This window comes from Eschrichtius robustus, chromosome 4 (assembly GCF_028021215.1).
Source record: "Eschrichtius robustus isolate mEscRob2 chromosome 4, mEscRob2.pri, whole genome shotgun sequence".
Classification (NCBI taxonomy): domain Eukaryota; kingdom Metazoa; phylum Chordata; class Mammalia; order Artiodactyla; family Eschrichtiidae; genus Eschrichtius; species Eschrichtius robustus.
In genome coordinates this window covers 109,949,247-109,969,423 of record NC_090827.1, presented here as the reverse complement: position 1 = coordinate 109,969,423, position 20,177 = coordinate 109,949,247, and the positions used below count along the sequence as shown (strand labels likewise).

Genomic DNA, 20,177 nt, shown 5'->3' with positions numbered 1-20,177 from the left:
GGGCGGAAAAGGGCGACGGGACTCGGGACACCGGACCCCGGCGGGGCGGGAGGGCTGTGGCCACCGTGGGCTGTGGGGCTCCAGAGTCGGGTCCCGCTGGAAGTGGCCCCGGCCGGGCGCCCCCTCGAAAGCCCCGGCGTGGCGGTGGGTCTAGGGCAGGGGCGGGGGGCGGCCGGGCGCGACGTCCCTCTCGTCCCTCGTATGGGGCGACCCCGGGGCCCGGCCGGCGCCCCCTGGCCTAGTGAGCGGCCGTCTGGCTTCCTCGAGTCCGGGAGACACGGCGAGACGGCCAAGGTTCGGGGGTCGGAGGACCTGGGGTCGGGGACGCGGGATCAGTGGGCTCGGGCGGCGGCCTCGGGGAGGGGCGGGGAGCGCCCGTGGGAAGCGAACCCGGGAAGGAGGAGAATGATTACCGGAGACGGTGCGTGTAGGCAGCCCGTGACCCTTCGCCGTCGTCCAATGAGGGAACGGGCGGAAAAGCTTTTTTTCTTTTGAGTTTGTTTCATTCTTATTTGGCCGGCGAGAGCTGTCGCGGGCGAGGCAGTGGCCGCCCGCACAACCTACCGGGACCGGGGTCGGCGAGGAGCGTCCCGGGCGCGCTCCTCCTGCCCACCTGCCTCCCGACGTGGGTCGGTCCCCCGAGCTGTCAGATGGTTGACTGAGATGCTCCAAGACGGTTTTAGTTTCTGTGCTTTTTAATGTTTGGGTACTATAACGAGTCTGCTATTTGTGTGTTACCTTGAAGAGAAGACTTTCACTTTTTTTCTTTTTTTTTGGTGGCCTTAACCTTCTCTTGAATGATAGGGTGTGTGTATTTTAAGTGGGTAGTATAATTATGAAATCACAGCAGGCAGGTTTTTTTATTCATCCGGGTCCTTTCTGATTCAAGGTCTGTTTTGTTATCCTCTCAAAACAACGTTTGAGTGGCCGCTGGGTTGGTTAATTGACATTGAAGGAGTATTTTGTTGTTCTTTTTTGATCTAGTCAGCATTTGTTATAGTGATCATTCTGTCTAAGGCCAATTTCGTGATTAAAGATTGAGAGGGAAGCAAGATTGGACCTTAACCACTACTTACGTACTCATATAACTTTTTCCATTGCCCAGTTAAAGTTTTTAAGGGTTACCCTTTTAAAAAGGTGAATACTATCTAAATTAACCAAAGTTAACAGTTAACAGTTTATTTAAATTAACCAGAATAACAACAGTTTTTGTTGAATCACTGGTTTCTTCTTGAGGAAGGAGAATGTGGCCTGTAAGGGTTGAAAATAGGTAATTTTGAAATAGTATTGCCCTTTTCCATGACTTACATAATCTTGAACAACTGTCTTTTGGGTGTCAGTGTCTTCGTTTTTTAACTGGAAACTTGCCACAGAAAATTATCTGTAGGTATTTTTGTATTCTTAAGGCCTTGGTATATCATTAGAAGACCGTATACCAAGATCCATATTTAAGTATAATCTGCTTTTTGTCAAAAGATGGGTCTTGCAATGGAGTGTAAGAGGTCACAGCTGTTACATGGAATTTTAGGTCACTGGAAGAGAACTTTGAACACTGCATCAGTGACGAAAGTAAGGTCCTGAAGAATGGAATATGTCCGTGGTCCCTTAGCTATCCTTTTGAACTACATAGTGGGGGAAAGGGTAGTATATATTCATGATTATATTAGCATTAAAAAAACATTTTTAATAAGTAATAGGCACTATAGACCAGGTTTACAAAAAAAAAACAAAAAACAGAAGCAGGTTGAATATTAAGAGTGCTTGACTTAAAGTAACCTATTGACTTATAGATAAGTGCATGACCCATACTCCCTTTGGCTAAATGTTGGCACAAAATTATTAAATTATAAGCTTATTGACAATAAAATTGCTAGCAATTAATACTTTTCAAAATCTACAGTTGTATCCTCTTGGTGAATTTTTCGTTCTTTGATGCCTTAACTTTTCTTGCTATTGGTTCGAGTTTGGAATGTTACTTTACTTTTGAAAATGAATGAAGTTAATGGACACTTTTATTACTAAGATCTTTACTAGAATGATCAAAGTATATAGTTGTTTATCTTAGTGTATCCACCTATGGGTAATCCACCTATCAGATAATTATTTAACAGTTCATGGATAATTAAGTGAAATAAAAACTATAAAACTTTAAAAGAAACTACATTAAAACTGGAATAAAATACCTTAAAAGTTGAATAAGCAGTGCAAAAAAAAGACATATTTGCTATATTTTCCCTATCTCAAAAGGCATTTTTAATCTGTGCAGTAGAATAACACCAAATGGTATTATCCACTTTTGCAGTGGTACAGTTTGTTTTAGAAACCTAAAGTCTAGATATTTCACTCATATGATTGGTATATTTTAATTGATAAAGATCATATTTTTAGTTCTGTGCTTAGCGGAACATGGTTGCTTTAAGATCATAGTGTAGGTTATATCTTTAAGGATCTTCAAAGTTAATTTCAATTTTAAAGTATTTATTTTTTTCTTCATATCTGTCATTTATACAGTTCTCTCTAAAGGGGAAAAAACAGTAACTGCATGGTTCTATTTTAATGAGTGTCATGAAATATCTGCTTGATTCATTATAATTTATAGTAGACAAGAGTATGAAAACTCAGCTAGCATTAAATGACTATGTTTTCATAAGCAAGATGTCAAGACTATTACTTTTTATAAACTAGTTATGATATATTCTGTTGCCTTTATGTATTTCATTTTTTTTAAGATCATATAAATTCTTAGCTCACGCCTAAATTTGAATTTGAATTATAAACTCTTTAAACGCCTATAATTTAAATAGATGTATTTTCCCCAGCCTCTTCTGAAACAATCTCCTTGGAGCAACCATCAAAGCAGTGGCTGGGGCACTGGAAGTATGTCGTGGGGAGCAATGCATGGCAGAGATCATCGTAGAACTGGAAACATGGGAATTCCAGGAACTATGAATCAGATATCTCCATTGAAGAAACCGTTTTCTGGTAATGTCATAGCACCGCCGAAATTTACTCGCTCTACTCCATCACTGACTCCAAAATCTTGGATTGAAGATAATGTGTTCAGAACAGACAACAATAGTAATACGCTCTTACCCTTACAGGTAAGAATGGTATGTAAATGGCCTTATTTCTAATGTTAATCTTTCAAAATAGGAAATTGGGTGGTGGCAGTAGTAATAGTATGGTAAAATTAACGGATTAAAAAAGAGAAAGCTCTAATTTTTAAGCATATAATTTTATTATCAAAGGATAAAATACCTATACAAAAAAATTGAGACTAAAAAAATCTCTAAACACATAATAGAAAATAAGCTTCATAAAGTGTAGAAAACCCTGCTGTATTTCTTAAATTCATATTGAAGCTTTTACTTGGCAGCTCCTTAAGAATGCCTTAATTCATTAATCTTTAACAGGCCACCAAAATGAGTTTCTCCTCCAATATAGCTGAACTAAAATGTTTCGTAATTGTGCATAAATATAATTATGGTCAGCTGTATGTATATTCAAATGTAGTTAGTACAGCTACGATCATGAAAAAATAACATTAGGGCTTTTTACATCGAATTAAAATTTGTTCACTGGTTCAGTGACTATTTTTTTTCTAAATGTGGCCTAATACTTATAATGATTAGACATTTTTTTCAGGGCTTTTAATATTTTGCTGATATTATAGGTTAATAAAGTCCCCTTATGATTATTTAAAATGAGATATTTTTCCCTTTAAACTGTTAGAGGATCGAACAAGGATACAAGATAGAAAAAACTTTGATTGTTTTTTTCTTTCTTCTTTTTTTTTCTTTTTTTGTGGGTGGGTATGGGGAAGAGAACTGCTTATTTCTGATGAAAACTTCTATGCTATTGAAGGTGAGATCTAGTTTGCAGTTGCCAGCTTGGGGCTCAGATTCACTCCAAGATAGTTGGTGCACTGCAGCCGGAACATCCAGAATAGACCAGGTAGGCTGCACAGTGTATATTTTTCAGGATTTTGGCTAGGAGTTTAGTATTTGTATTATGAGTAGGATTTATTATTTATTTTCCAATTATACTTATTTAAGCATATGTCAGAGAACATTAAAGCAATTTATTTTTAAAGGGTCACTTAAACTATTTAATATAAAATACTTCATTTTTAAATTTAAAAGTAATTCATAATCATTTTGTATGTCCTAAACATAATAAATTTGTTTTTGGAGAAAGGAATCATATACCCAAGAGCACCTGACTTTAAACATCAGTCAAACTGAGCACATTTTATCTCTTTTCAGAATCATTTGCAATTAGGTATAAAATCATATGTTTACTTAACATTAATCTTACATTTCATAAATGACTTATAAAATTTTTTGGCAAACTTTTTTCATGAAATCTGCTGTATTTGTCTTGAGATGTATTTCTAAGAAAGCCCTTAGTTCAGGTTTTTACCTTTATAAAAAACTTTATAGTATTTCTCTATTCTAAATTTTGTTACTGCTATTATAGACTGTCTTCTTCCAAATAATCAGTTTCCTATGGAAAAGCTCTGAGTCGAAAAGCTGAGAGTCAGTCTTAATCAAATTACCTTCAAGTCCTTTGTGGTTACAAAATGCTATCTCTCTTCTGCAGATGAAATTTGAATGCATACTGGGTACCAGCTGATGAGAATTATTACAGGACAAATAGAACACTCAGTCCTCACATAAGAGGATTCTTTCCTACAGAGCCCAAGTTTGAATGAGCATAGACTTGACATTGTGGGCGTCCACTGAATGGACCTCTGTTATCCTTAGTTACTTTATCAACATGAAATCATTTTACAAGTAAGGACTGTATAAATAGATTAATATTACATTTGTAAATAGCATTCTAACCTGGCAGGTTGGCAGTAACTTCAATAATCAACCATTAGCACTAGTTACAAACAAGTCCTACCTACTTACCAAAGTAGTCCTGCCAGGGTCTCCACTTAGAAATAAGTAATTGTCTCATGTAATTTGTAATTTATTGTCTTGTTAATGCTGTAATGTTATCCATATATTTCTATTCTCTTCTCTACTCTGCCTCAGTTAGGCCATATTAGTGATATTTTTATGGCAGCACTTTTATGGTGTTCAAATTAAATACATAAATGCCTAGGAGATGGTATGTTAGAAGAGGAAAATTATGATAATAATTTTGAAGGTGGCAAGGGACATGTTTTTAGACAGGAAAGGACATAATTATTTGAAAAGGTTGTGCAGGAAGAAGCAAGAGGATATGTGTGAGGGATATATATCTATGGAAAAAAAAAATTAGCTGCCATGAGGATCCATGGGGGTGGGGGGCAGATGTTGAGAAATTAGGTTAAGATGGCTTCAGTTGGTAGAATAATGCTAGAGTAGATAGAGGTGAAAATGAAAGGGAAATTTTCAAACTGGGCTCTGCAGAGGTGCCCCTGGGGCTGCCACAGGATGAGGGCCACAGGATGAGGGCCAGCCCTCCCACTTAGACTTCAAAGCCTCTCTGCTCTTACCTATTTTATAACCTAGGATTTTAGGTAAATTCATTTTAGGAAAAAGGATTTTGATGCTAAAGGTTAATTTTTTTTGGTAAACCGCTAAGATATTGGCATTCCCTGTGGACTCTTGATCCAGAGATGTGATGATGAAGTTGAAGAGAATGGTGAAGAAAAAGATAGTGGAAAGTGAACTGAACTAGAAGGAAAGGAGGTCTGAAACCTGAATCTTCTTATTCTTCCTCTCACAATCTTTGTGACACTGGATGACATAGTCTATGGGCTTTCATCTCTTGGGGTCATAGTTTCCTTATCTATAAAAGGAAGACCTTGAACTAGATCATGTAAGGCCTTTTTAGCCAGCTCTTATGATTTCTTTCATCTATTGTGGCCATTTCTTTTGCTCCCTGCTTCCTGCTCCCCCCTCCTTTATTTTTAGAATACAAGGGTCTTGGTTTATTGGGGAGGAAGCAGTGGGCATTGGTCCCAAGCAGTGGAGGTATCCTGTATGACCTCCCACCTGGTCTTAAAAGCAATGTTGTTGTCTCCTTTGAGTACCCTAAGGGTACTTATTATACAAAATTTGTTCTGTGCTTCTATCTTTCCATAAAAGGTTGAGGTATTTGAAGTTGAGGTTCTTAGAAATACAGCAAAAGCTACAAACTGCATTTGGTATCTTAAACAGTTGGGTAGTCCCTCACTATTTGACAAAGTTAAAATTATAGAAAATACTTAGATGCTTAAATATCTGGGTAGATTATTTTCATTCCTGATATTTTTTCGTCATATATAACATTTTAATACCAATAAATTTTAGTTAACAAATACATTGTTTAAAAACATTTAACTTTTTTATTTCTTTTGGTCTCGAATTGATTTAAGCCTAAAATGTACTAAATTCTAGAACTAAAGTCTTAATTCTTGTACCTGGCCTTAAATATACCAAGAGCTCTGGACATGTAATTGAACTTAGTAAATGGGAAAGATTTTGTAGTTTTGTAGCTTTTATTTCAGTTGTATGTAAAATTTTTCAGATTGGCATTTCCTTATTTAAAATGGCCTATATTTTTTATGGAAAAGCTTTAAATTTAAAACTTTTTAAAAACAAATGTAAATTGGTGTACACACTTCTGACTTTAAAATGAATGTTAGATAGTCTTATTAATTTCTTTAAGGCTAGCTAAGAATTACTTTTCTTTAAAATGCTGTTAGCTAGTTACCCTTGCAAGAAGTCATACTCAAAAGTATAAATTCTAAATTACCTTAAAATTGAATTTTTCAGGTAGATAATAAGGCTACAGCATATTTATTCATTAATACTTGAATATTTTAAATCAAGAGTAAATATACTAGTAGTTGAGGTTATTACTTAGAAGTTTACATATGACATATCAGTTTTCTGTAAACAAAGCAACATGATGCCTTCAAAATTGTAATATAGCCTGTGAAGCCTATGAGTGTTGGCCTGCTCTCTAGCTGGGGGATTATCTATATATTTAGCTCTAGACTTTTGGTCTTACAGAAGTTCTGCTTGCAGTTCCTGATCATGTCACATAAACTATCTTGAATTAATTGAAGATATTTTCTGCTAATCTTTAATATCCATGCTATTATGATAACATGATAAATGATAATATGGGGGACCTCTCAGAAAAATACACTATTTGGAGACTTTATTCACCTTATACAAAAAAAAACAAGACCAAGTCCAATTTTTCATTTAATAAAACATTCCTTAAGTTGTGATTCTTAAACTAGATTAGTTATAGGGACATTAGTTGTTATCAAACTGTCACACCTACTGAAAATGAGACAGAATGGGATCTCTTATACCTGCTTAAGTAATGGATCCTTTTTATGTTTCCTATCCTGTGTTCAGTTCTTTAATTGTACTTGATACATTCGTACCCCAAATATTTTCTACTTACCTTTCCATTTTATTTAACCATTGTGGATACTAGATTAGCTTTGGCCATTTTGGGCTTTAAAAATTTTTTTTTAATTTTTTTTGAAAATCATTGTTATAGTACTTTGTTGAGGATCAGAATAACGAAGGAAGGTCGAGAAATGTATATTCATTGTATATGTGGTAGTACTTTAATTACCCTTAGGATATGTGGGGGAAATAGTGTTCTTTGCCTTTGAGAAGATCAAAGTCCAGCTGGATGAGTAAGAAATATCTGTGTGGAACAACTAGAGAGCATGAGATTGAGAGCCACATTGTACAGTGAGGCAGAGCAACACATCATCTGCTAATTCAATATAGTGCAATAGCAGAATGTAATCAGAAACGTATAATCAGTGTTAAAATTGAGAACAATATTAGTACAAATTTGCTTTTTTATTTTAAAGGAAAAATTGGATGATTAAATACAAAAACACAACAAAAGTTGATCTTTCTACCTAGGCAGAAGAATATATGACCAAGCATTGGTATAACTTTAAATATGATGATGCAGGTTTTTTCTATAATCCACCTCCTTTTTCTTAGGAAGGATACATCATTGTCAAAAGGAAAAGCTTCTACTTAATCACTTCTTTTGAAGTAAAACAGGATTTTGGATATGTCAAAGCAAAATACAGCATCCCATAAAAAAGTTCCCTTTTAATTAAGTTCAAATTCCTTTTGTTGTATTTTAATATCATTGTTGAACACATTAGTTATTTTTCAGCATTTATAGTCTTTCTCAGGTCATCCTTTTTAAAATTAGGATGACTTTGTTCTTTCTATGTTTTTCAGTCTTTCTAGGACTTCATTGTTGCTTCCATAAGTCTTTGCAAATGTCTGGGTTGAAGAAAATAATAAAATATTAGAATATAAGAAATACAGTTTTTCCACCATTGTGTTCTAATATTTGCCTGTTCATTTTTGTTGTGGGATACTGTAATCTCAGTTTCTGAAAGCCCATTTAGTTGATTCTTTGCCACATAGCTTTCATACTTAAAATAGATTTGGGTAAACTTTTCCTGATAGAGATTCTTACTTTTGTGAAATATCTTGGCTGTTTTCAAATAGCCATGTAGTAATAAATGTAAGTTACGTTGCCATGATTTTCCATATTTTTTTAATGGTAATCAGTGTTGGTGCATTTATGGTTACTTTAAAATGGTTTCAGGATTTCCATTTAGTTTTTGAACCAATGGCAGTTTATGTGAACACAATTTTTTTCTAATATCCCTATTTCAGAAGAATGCATGAGTGTTTGTCTTATCAGACTTGTTTTTTTTTCAGAAGTCATATTTTAATCCCCACACTTTACTTAATGGAATTATCTGTACGTTTTTAACATGAACCTCTAGGTTTCATTATCCAGAAAGTGACTTTTGAGATGTCATGAGCTCTTTGCCTGCTCAAGGCTATTTTGTGTTTAGTGATTTAAAAATCATGTGGGATGCAGCTGATACTTAATAAAGTATAACTTAGTTAACAGTTTTAAAATAGCTTTGCTGTTTTCTTTGCTGAAGTAGGAGTTTGTTTCATGATGAAAGACTTGATATGCAAAGGAAAATAAGGGACCTTATAAGTGGGCATCTCACTATTTCAGCTGAATGTATGCATTAAAGCTAAAGCTATAAATACATGCAGCTTTTTTTTGAATAAGAGTTATCAGAGTTGACATATAGTGGTCACTGATATTTATTGAATAGCTTGCTTAAATATTTTCTCCTCATACCTTAAATATTGTCCATGGCATTGACAGTTGTGTAGGATTCTACATTAATTTTGCTGTGCTCTAAAGCAAGAGCATACTCTTTGGAATGGAAGTAGTGGCTGGCCAAAAAAATAAATAAATAGAAGTTGTGTGGGAAATATCATTTGGGTGGTATTAATAGTCACCATTAATTGAGTTCATAGGTTGACTAAAGACGGGGCATGGTCTGATTCTGTTCAGAAAATATCAGCCTGAGAAGATAGCTCTGAACCATAACACATTTTCTTTGTAAGAATTTTAAGTTAAATAGAATATAAAGTATCTAGAATATACTCCATCTTAGAACCTATATGATGATACAGCATACCTTTTGAGATTATTTTTGCTCCATTACATGAACAGTTTTTGTCATGACAGTTTACTTTTTAAATTCTATTTTTCAAAAATATTTTTTATTTATTTTATTTTTTTGGCTGCGTTGGGTCTTCGTTGCTGCATGCAGGCTTTCTCTAGTTGCAGCGAGCAGGGGATACTCTTTGTTACGGTGTGCGGGCTTCTCATTGCGGTGGCTTCTCTTGTTGCGGAGCACCAGCTCTAGGCGCATGGGCTTCAGTAATTGTGGTGCACCGGCTCAGTAGTTGTGGCTCGCGGGCTCTAGAGCGCAGGCTCAGTAGTTGTGGCGCACGGGCTCAGTTGCTCCACGGCATGTGGGATCTTCCCGGACCTGGGCTCAAACCCGTGTCCCCTGCATTGGCAGGTGGATTCTTAACCACGGCACCACGAGGGAAGCCCCTAAATTCTATTTTAAGTACATTTTGGAGCTTTGAATATAGTAGTACTTAATCTTTCATTGTGTGGTTGGAAATTCAAGTTGATAGCAAGGTCACATTAATATCTGATACTTGTCTCAGTTTAGTTACTTAACATTTGAGTACCTGTTCCATGGAGGATTCTGAGAAGGCTTTATAGTCCTTTATAATTACCATTTAAAAGTGCAGTCTTTGCCCTCACTGAGCTAAACTTAAACATTTTTGCAAAGTTTTTATGGTAAAGATAAAGTACTATTCATTCAACAAACATTTGAGAGCTAGCTATATTCCATAACTAGAAGGTCCCTACCCCTAATTAGCTTAGAAGTGTAGTGGCAGAGGCAGGAAAACCAACAAATTAGCTATGAACAAGTACAGTAGAAACACAAAGGTGGACATATTTGCTCATTTTTGCTCTTCTCTATTCCGGTTTTATTTATTATATACCACTTTGAGTCTTTTGCTTTTCTATTATTTCTATTATTCTTAAAGTGGACTTTAGGCATCGGCTAGTTCGACATGATTATTTTATTTTCTAGAAGATGGCACAGAGCCTAAAAAGGTTTAGTAGCTTCAGGTTAAGAAGCTCAGTGCTTCTTAAAGTATGGTCTTTGGACCAGTAGTCTCAGTATCACCTGGGTACTTACTGGAAATACAAATGCTCAGGGGCTACTCCAAACTTATTGAATCAGACTGTTGATGAGTCCCAGCAACCTGTTTGTTTAACAAGCCTTCCAGATGTTTCTGAAGCATACTCAAGTTTGGGAACCACTGTTATAGCTCAGTGATTCTCTGTGCCTCCCTCACCAGTCAAGATCATTGTTCTAGTGAACACCTATTACTGATGGGTGTGTTATATCTCAGGAGTCTTTAAGTAAAAATAAGTAAGGGGTACTAATGTAGGTAATTAGTGATAAAACTCCAGTAAGATCCTCCAAGTCTAGCAGTCTTTCCATTCACTGTTACTTTTTTCACACTTTCAAATTCTTTGACAGCAACTTGTTTAGTCTACAGTAGTGATTCTGTCCCCCTAGCTTTTAAAAGCTCCCAACCCTGATTTAAACATCAAAGTAGAATAAAAAATTAACATATTCTCAGGAAAGCTTCTTATGTTTTTCCTCAGCTTTCTAAAAGACCGGTTCTGGATCATCTTCAGATTGTGGACTCCTTTGGAAAACTAATGAAAGCCATAAACCTTTTCAGAAAAAAAATATGGGTACATGCATGTACAGAACATTATATATACTCTCACAGATTTCGTGGTCCTTCTTGAAGCTCAGAGACCCAGGTTAAGAAGTGCCTCATTCTCATTTCTGTGGAAACGTTTTTTCCACTTTTCCGGTTCTTCCCTTTCCTTTTTCTATGTTAATCATTTTTTGAGAGTTAAAAATGGCCTGCCCTGCCTCTCCTTCATTTACATACACTGCACAAGCACACATACACGCACATACCTAAATGAGTGGGGGCTGGCACTGACATATTTTGGGAGTAGACTGCTTGGTGATTTGAGGAGCACAGGCCAGGGCTTGCTGTAATGGTTCCCTATGTATGTATTTGTTCAAGTATATTGAGTGTATATTGAGCAGAATACAGTATATATTCATGAGCATTAAAGAATCAAATTCCTTCTAGTAAGCAAGTTGAGGGATATAACATTCAGCAAAGAAAACTTGCAACTACACACAAGACTTCGTTCTGAGACTTGATGATATAGGAAACTTGCTGCAATGAGAATTCTTTCACCCTTTTCTCCCCACCTTCCTTTTTTGCAGGGGTGGGTAGAGGGGAGGGAAGATTTAGAAATGCAGAGGCCAATATGTGAGGATTTCAGAAAGCAAGATTTAAATATAAGTATTCTAGATGTTAGTCTTGGTTCCAATATTGGTATTTAATGTTTTTGATTTTTACTATTTAAGATGTTTATGCATTCATTATGAAATTCTGACTATTAAATCAAATAACATATGATGTTTGATAGATGTTTAAAGTATGGTGCACTATGGAATTAAGCCCTTTCACCTCAAATATTTATTTTTCAAGTGCCAGTGTCTGAATTCCTAGATATATGTGAAAAGTTTAAAAGTTAAATAACAACTAAAAATGCTTTCTGTGCGTATAACATTTCAGAAATGTTTATAAGTTGAGAATGATAACAACAGAAATTATTTTACTATATTGCATTAATACTGCCAATGAAATAAGATTGCTTTTGATATGTGATTTTGGAGATAAATGTATGAAATATATTGTCCTCCAGTACAAGAGATATTGTAGCTCATGAGATCCTTAGGTATTGGTATTGTCTTGGGATGCAAACTGACTAGTAATATTATATTAGTCAGATGTCCTATTTTATGTAAGAAGATTTAGATAGTATTTAATCATCACTTTCTGAAAAAATTGCATATATTATATTCTTTTTTTTCTTCTCTTCTAGGATCGAAGTAGAATGTATGACAGTTTGAATATGCACTCTCTGGAAAATTCCCTTATTGATATTATGAGAGCTGAGCATGATCCTCTTAAGGGTAAGTGATTTTTATTTTCTTATATTATCCACCATTTTGTCTGCTTATCATTTTTCACATGAAAATGAGCACTAAGTAACACCTATCTCATCTATAAAATTCTGTTTGTTAATAAGAACCCTTGTTTTTATGAAAGGTCATACTTTTTCCTTATTTAGCTTTATGTCAATTTATACAGAGAGAAATGTAAACCTTACGTCTCTTGACTTGTTGTTTAAGAAAAAGCCACTGTTTAAAGATGCTCGTCTGTTCACCAAAGGATGAAGAATGGATCTAAAGGTGTTATAGTCACTATTCTAGAATTCTTTCAAATACAGAAATCTTAAAAAATAATAATAACTTTCTTGGAATACTTGCATTCGCAGTTTGCAGTAATTCCATCCTAAAATTGTTCTAGGTTAACTTCCCTTGTCGTTTTTCTTCTACGTGTCATATCATAGGGATTTGAAAGTGTTTCAAGGTAGAGAAGCTATTCGTAAAAGTTGGAGCAAATTAGGAAAAAGAATCAGCCCCACTAATCTTACACTATCAGTCTCATCACAGTTACAGTTAACTGTATCTGAAGAAATTCCGTTAACATACTTGTTTTCATTTGTCTGCACATTACATGTTAGTAATTATTTTATATTTCTTCATAAAAAGTATCTCCTTGCCTTTTACATTAATGGTGAAAATCTAGCAAACTATGTGAACTTGTGATGAGAGATATTAGTTGTCTGTTGCTGCCTAATAAACAATCCCAAAACTTAGCAGCTTAAAACAACAATAAACGTTTATTACCTCACACAGTTTCTGGGGGTCGGGAATTCAGGAGCAGCTTAACTGGTTGGTTCTGGCTCAGCATCTCTCATTGAATCAAAACCACGGGTTACTTTGTAATCTTTCCGTTTTTAATTCTGTAAAGCCAAGAATACCTTCCAAGAGTTAGCCTAAACACTCTAGAACTTCAGAGTTGGCAGCAAGATGATGGCTCTGGCTGAGTTGGCAATATTGATCAGATATCTAAACATTTTTGTTCTGATTCTGGATTTTGCTTGTGAAGGAGTTTGTCTTTCTATTTCCTTTATTGTTAGAGAAGCTCAAGGGATCATTGGTGATTGTCAATGATGTGTGATAATGTTAATTCTGCTCACAAACTAATAATGATAGTTATATTTTGATTTTTGTTTTTCGTTTTTTTGAGAGCGGTTGCTTCTAACTAATATTCAGCCTAGTTTTTTGAGTATCTGTAGTTGAGGGCTTGTTTTTTTTTCACTGTTATCCCAACAGTTCCAGCGGCATTTGTCTTGGATCCACTGTTTAAGAATAGAAACCGGCAAGCAGCTTGTGATTATGAAGAATTTCCCTCTGTTTATTTCCTTGCCTTCTGTAGATAGAAAACCCTTAGAAATTGTAATACAAGATAAAGTCAGTATTAACTGTTACCAGTGAATAATTAAAACTTTTTCATTGTTGTTTCTCCCTGTCTTCCTTAAAAAAGCCCTTTGAACATGTTAAGAGAAAACATTAATTATCTCACTATTATCTCAGTTTTTCTTTTTTTCTAGCCTGTTTTATAATAAAAGTGGAGGGAAACCTAGAAGAATTTGAAAAAGAAAATGAAGTAGCATAAGGCTAAGAGGAATTTAATAATTAAAAAACTCAAGTTAATTCAAAATTCTTTTGTTAGAAAAATTATCTTTGGATGTGGAAAGGGGAAAAACATGCTTATCACCACCTTTAGGAATCATGGTGACAAATCTCTGTTTCTAATTGGAGTATTTTATGTTCCACACTTATTATGACAGGGAACAGAGAAAAAAAGTAAAAGAAAAAAACATTTTGAGAATGCTTCTCCACATAGAATTAAGAAATAAGACTGGTACTTCTGCCTAATTGCCATCTTATACCTTTTAAAAATTATCTTGATACCAAGTGCTTCCACTTGGTTTTTTCTTTTATTACTAGTACAAATTTCCCTGCCTTCTGGGATATCATACTGTGTATCTTCCTCCCCGCACTCTGATCATTACAGATCTTCTTTGTGCTGGGCCTCAGTAAAATCTGCGAAAGCAAGGTTATGACAAATAGGCGAAACCAATCCCTGAATTTGTTTCTCCTCCCTTCCATTCCTGATCTTTAGGTCATCACTTCAGCCTCTATCCCATCTCTCTTATCTTTTCATCCCTTTCAGAAAATTCTATTCTCTATTTAATATAAGGAAATTCTTTTCTTTTTTCTAAAAAAAAGAATGAATCTTATTTTATCCTTCTAAAATATTTTCAAAAAAACCAACCATTTGCTTTGTCTTTCTTTATGGGATCTAATGAACAAGGAGAAGGGAGTTGTGGGGTAAACTTGAAAAACCAAAAATAAAAATGAATTTCTTATTTCCCTTTGTGTTAATGGTGAAAGTTTCTAGAAAATTTTCTGTGTGAACTTGAGTGATGAAAGATTATATTAGTTATCTATTGCTGCATAACAAATTACCCCCAAATTTAGTAGCTTAAAGCAGCAATAAACATTTATTGTCACATGCAGTTTCTGTGGGTTAGAATTCAGAAGCACTTTGGCTGGTTGGTTCTGGTGAGGATCTCAGGAGGTAGCAGTCAGGATATCAGTGAGGCTACAGTCATCTGAAGGCTTGACTAAGGCTGGAGAATCCTTTTTCAAGATGGCTTACTTATGTGGCTGGCAAGTTAGTGCAGGCTGTTGGCAGGAGAACTCAGTTCATCACGTGGACCTCTCCACGGGACTGCTGGAGTGTCCTCAGAGCATGGTGCTGGATTCCCCCTGGAGCAAATGATAAAGCTCAAGGCGAATGCCCCAGTGTCTTCAATGATTCAGCTTCAGAAGTCTCACACCATCATTTCCATGACATCCTGCTAGCGACATAGGCCAGCCCTGCTCAGCTGGGGAGGAGTCAGCTACTCAAGAGCTGTGGCTACTAGGAGGCAGGGATCAGCGGAGGCCGTCATGGAGGCTGCCTTCCACAGAGATGAAAGGCAAAAACTAAATTTGCATTTGGTTCTGCTTCTCTAAAGGAAAAGAGAAAGTACTTCAGGTGAGAGTTAATGTTGATAGACAGAAAAGCGATCAAGCAGCTCTCCGGAATCCAAAGAAAGTCTATGGCAGGTTACTGGCATGACTGATAACTGACTAATTATACTAACATAAGGACCCTCCCACCCCCACGTAAGCCCAGAATGCAAGCCTGATGGTTTTTACAAGTCAGTAGGTCATTGTTTAATGTTAAGGTCTTTATAGTCTGGCATAGCAGGTGGAAGGGTCTTGTCAAGGCTCTAAAGATGTGAAGTGATGGCAACCAAAGATGGGGCTCTGAATGTATTTTATTCCACTTTTGTTCCTTTTATTCTACTTTTGTACCAGGCAGTGTCCAGGACCCTGCTGTGCATTATGTGAAACAGACGTGGTCTCTGTTCTTGTGGAATGTGGAATGTACAGCCTAAGGGGGAAAGAGAGACCTTATATGTGTAATATACATAGATACATAGGATATACTAATATAACATGATGTATACATGCAGTACATGCAGATTATGTATAGATATAGCTACAAGTGTTAGAAATAGTGTGGAGAGAGGTTATAAAGTGTTCAGGGAGGTAATAGGTGGAGGTACCTAACGTAGCTATGGAGTAAAGAAAGCTGAGACCTGAAACCTGAGCAGCACAAAGATGAAAATATATTGGGGGGAAAGTGTCAACTAGACAGAGGGACCAGGTTGTATTTAAGAGCTCATCACAACTGAGGAACTGAAAGCAGACTAGTCCTGGCATAGATTGTTCAGGGCTGCCTGATGCTGGTTGGGTATAACACCGCTCAGCCAGTCCAAGGGTTGGGGGGAGTGGGGGGGAGGCTGCTGCCTTTTCCTCTGTACTGTGAACAGTAACACACTGTTTTATACTTTCCTTAGTACGAGTGGCACTGACTGATCTGTTTTATTTATTCTGCAGTGGTTTCTCACCATGAACATCCTATTTTCTGATGACTGTCTTGATTTTTGACAAATATTTTCCTTTTCAAAGAAAGGACAAATATAAATTCTTTTAATGGTTAAAGTAAATCATGCTTTGCCAAGCGCAGTTCTGTGATTTTGCAGTTTTGTGTTTGGATACCTATTTTAAATAATCTGTGATCTTTTTATGTATGTGTGGGTCAGTTCATTCCCCTTTAAACAAAAGAACAAGACAGTGATTATTGTTAATCTCTCTTCCCTCTCTGCCCTCAGCAATTTACAAAAAAGGTCTTACTGTGTAAGCATTTTTTACCAAAAATTGCTTACCCCCTCCTCCAAAGCATAAGGGCAAACAAAAAATTTAATTTAAGCGCATAAAAGATCATTTGAGAACAGTAGGAAGAAATGTAGCTTATATAACAATCTTAGGAGAATCTGTCTCAGCAAGTCACAATGCCTTTACTAATGTTCCCTGAACAATTCAGGGGAATTCAGGAAAAAGGATTTAGAGTGTGATTTTACAATACCAACATATTTTAGAAGTGGATGCCTTTAAAATGTTTTTATTTATTATGTGTTTTTATATATCTAGCATCATTTTTATTACTTGACTGCTAAACTCCTAAGACTCCTGAAGTAAAAATCTCTGCTTATTTTAAGGAAAATAACCCCTGAGAAAATAAGGAATGACTTCTATAAGGTGCTAAGTGGTCCTGGTAGTACCAAGTAAATTCTTGCTGCATTTCTTCGAAGAAGACACTTCTCTTTTCCCTCTGATTCTCTTCGCCTGCCTTATATAAAATTGAAATACAGAGTCACAAAATAACTTGTATAAATTTCTAAACGTCTGGTGTGAGAACTTACGTTTTGAACTTAAGAACTTCTAAGCTGGACAGAGGTTCTCAAACTTGGAGAGCATGTTTAACGGGCAGGTTTCAGGGCCCTGCTCCTAGAGATTGTGCATTGCAGACTATGTAACGAGTACACTTTGAGAAACTCTCATATAGGAGAACAAGATCAAGGAGATCTGTGAAGAATTTTTAAAATTTTAGTGGAATTTATTAAAATACAGCAGAGTGAATAATAAAACTGATACCAATAATATCCAGGCCAAAGTAGTTACATGGCTCCTCTTAAACTGCCCTAGCTTATTCACTCTGACAGAGAGAGGCATGCATTTCTCAGAACCAGTTTTGCTTTTCTTTAGCCACTTGTGGTTCCTGAGTCAAAATTTTCACAAGTGCCAAAAAAAGTATAGACAAAAATCATTTCATTAGAATGTCTTCAAAAAAAGATAATTAAGGATGGATTGCTATGTATGCTTTCAGTTTTTAAATAAAATGTTTCCTTTTATTTTAAAAAGGAGGAAGTAGAATTTACATATTCTTTTCCCTTTACTTCACTGATTTTTTTTTTCTTTTTCCTATAGATCACTGGCCTTTGATAAAGAGAAAAAATCATTATCTTTGGAATAAATTATATTTATATAGAAGCCATATACATTTTATTATATGTATTCTGACTTTAACAGTTGATCACTGTTGTGACATACCTGACACCTTTACCCCCAACTACTCAGAATTTAGTTCATCTTAAGGAAAGTACGATTTACAAGAGTTTACCTTCTGTCGTAATGCCTACAGATTGAAAAGGAAATTTTGAAAGTGTGGCTGTAAAAGTTCTTGTTTTAGAAGACTTATTTGAAATACGGTATCATGGATAGAGATTTTAAATTTTTATTTCTTTTTAAATATGTGTCTTAATTAGCAAAAATATTATTAAATTCAGAGTATAGTTGAGTTGTTATTTCTTCCAAGCATCTTTGAATATTCAACTAAATGATCTGAGTTACATCAGACTGCAGTTTCTTTTTTAAAAACTAAAACCCATCACACAGAAATGACAATGAATTTTCTTAAAAATCACATTTATTTATTCAGGGCATATATGTGTTCATTAAAAGCTTGTTATTCACACAAAGCATCTTTCTTAGAACTTTAAACATGGGCTTATAACTCTTATTTTTAAATTGAAAATAAAAACAAAAAATACTTTTTATATAGAATTTGCAGTGATAAAAGCAAGTATATGGGATAACTAGGCCTATGAATTTTAGCTGCTTATGGTATTTGAAAAGGATCTGAGAATCTCTAATGAAGGTTTTTCCCTCCAGAGTATAGGACTTTATCCTTTTGAAAATGTTTTTCTTATTACAAAAAGTAGTATGTATTCATTAAAAGAAATTTGGAAAAACTCGGGAAAAAAAAGTTTTGAAATCATCAATAGTTCCACAAGCTAAAATAACCACGTTTGATATTTTTGATGTAAAATTTTTCTAGTCTTTTCTTTTTAAATATGTAAGCATAAGATATTTGAGATATTCCAATGTTTACCTTCCCTCCAACTGGGTTAGCTTTTAAAAAATTAGTTAAGAAAAATATATATACATAGATTAAAAAGTGAAATAGTGCCATAAGACTTACAGAGCTAAAAATAGAAGTCTTTTCCCTCATTCTTCTCTGTTTACTTCTGATTCCTGTTTCCTAGATGTAGCCACTTTCAACTTTATTTTACCAATTCTTCATGTAATTATTTGTAAATATTAAGTGGTGTATGCTTTATATTTCCTACATTTTAGGTATTATCTTTTGACTATCTACTTTAACTTACCCATACCCCAACATTTTCCCTGCTCTGTCCTCTCAAAATTATTTTAGGACCACTTTTGTTTAAATTAGAGGGTATATTTACTATGATAATGCAAATATTATTCATAGGTGCACTTCATATGTTCTGTACTATAACATTTTCTTTTTCATATAACTTTCTTTTTCCTGGAATTAATCACCGTCTCTTTTGGTTTGTTTGGTTAGTTTTCTAAGTACTAGTCACTAATTCATCCCAAAATATATTTATAGAACACTGAAGCTGCTCTCAATACATGTAAAAACATCAAATAGTCATTTAGATTGATTTTTTTTTTCCTGCTGTTGTAGGTATCCTTGTAGCCCACCGTAACTGTCATTTTGGGACTTTCCTAATCCCAGGAATTCCTTTTTCCTTTGGAACTCATGTCCTGATCTCCACGTGCTTTCTTAATGGTTTATGCCTTTGTTTTATTGGGCCTGTCTTACAGAACCTTCCTTCAGATGGGATATAAATTTTGAGACTTGTATGTACGAAAACATGTTTATTCTACCTACATAAGATGATAGGCTGATGTGGAATTATATATTAGTAATTTAGAATATTGAAAGCAATGCTTCATTACTTCCAGGGCTACTGTAAATATAATACCATTATAAAACCTGTTCATTTGTATGATTGATTGTCTTGTTTTCTGTTTTTTAATTTTTGCTTTTTTTTACTGGAAGCTTTTAGAATATTTTCATGCCTGTGGTTCTGAAATTTTGTAATGATGAATGCGGGTCTTTCCAATGTATGGTGGTGGGGAAGGGTTTACCTATCTGTCTTCTTCCCCTGTCTTCTTTCCTTTCTTCCATCTTTCCTTCCTTCCTTCCTTCCATTTCATTGTTTTATTTCTTGCACCGCACATTCATTGAGCCCTCCTATTTAAGAGATTAATTTCCTTCAGTTCTTGGAAATTTTCCATATTTCTTTGATAATTTCTTCCCTTCTATTTTTTATGTTACCTGTTTCTGAAACTCCTGTTCTTGAAATATTAAGCCTCCTATACTCATCATTTGCTTTTCTAATTTCCATTGCTTTATCTGTTGTTTTGCTTTTGGAAAGGTTTCCTC

General features: G+C 35.2%; 1 protein-coding gene across 7 annotated transcripts in view; it reads left to right on the top strand.

Moving 5' to 3' along the window:
- Positions 1 to 20,177, top strand: part of CPEB2 (cytoplasmic polyadenylation element binding protein 2) — a 62,572-nt gene that overhangs the window by 2,018 nt on the left and 40,377 nt on the right. For 2 of the 7 annotated variants that reach the window (XM_068543215.1, XM_068543214.1), the window contains exons 2-4: positions 2,820 to 3,101; positions 3,865 to 3,954; positions 12,370 to 12,460. In XM_068543215.1, the coding sequence (XP_068399316.1) occupies positions 2,820 to 3,101; positions 3,865 to 3,954; positions 12,370 to 12,460 (463 nt within the window). Of the gene's footprint in view, positions 1 to 2,819; positions 3,111 to 3,864; positions 3,955 to 12,369; positions 12,461 to 20,177 lie in introns of all 7 variants that reach the window. The other 5 variants (XM_068543219.1, XM_068543217.1, XM_068543218.1 and 2 more) reach the window with 3 other exon arrangements.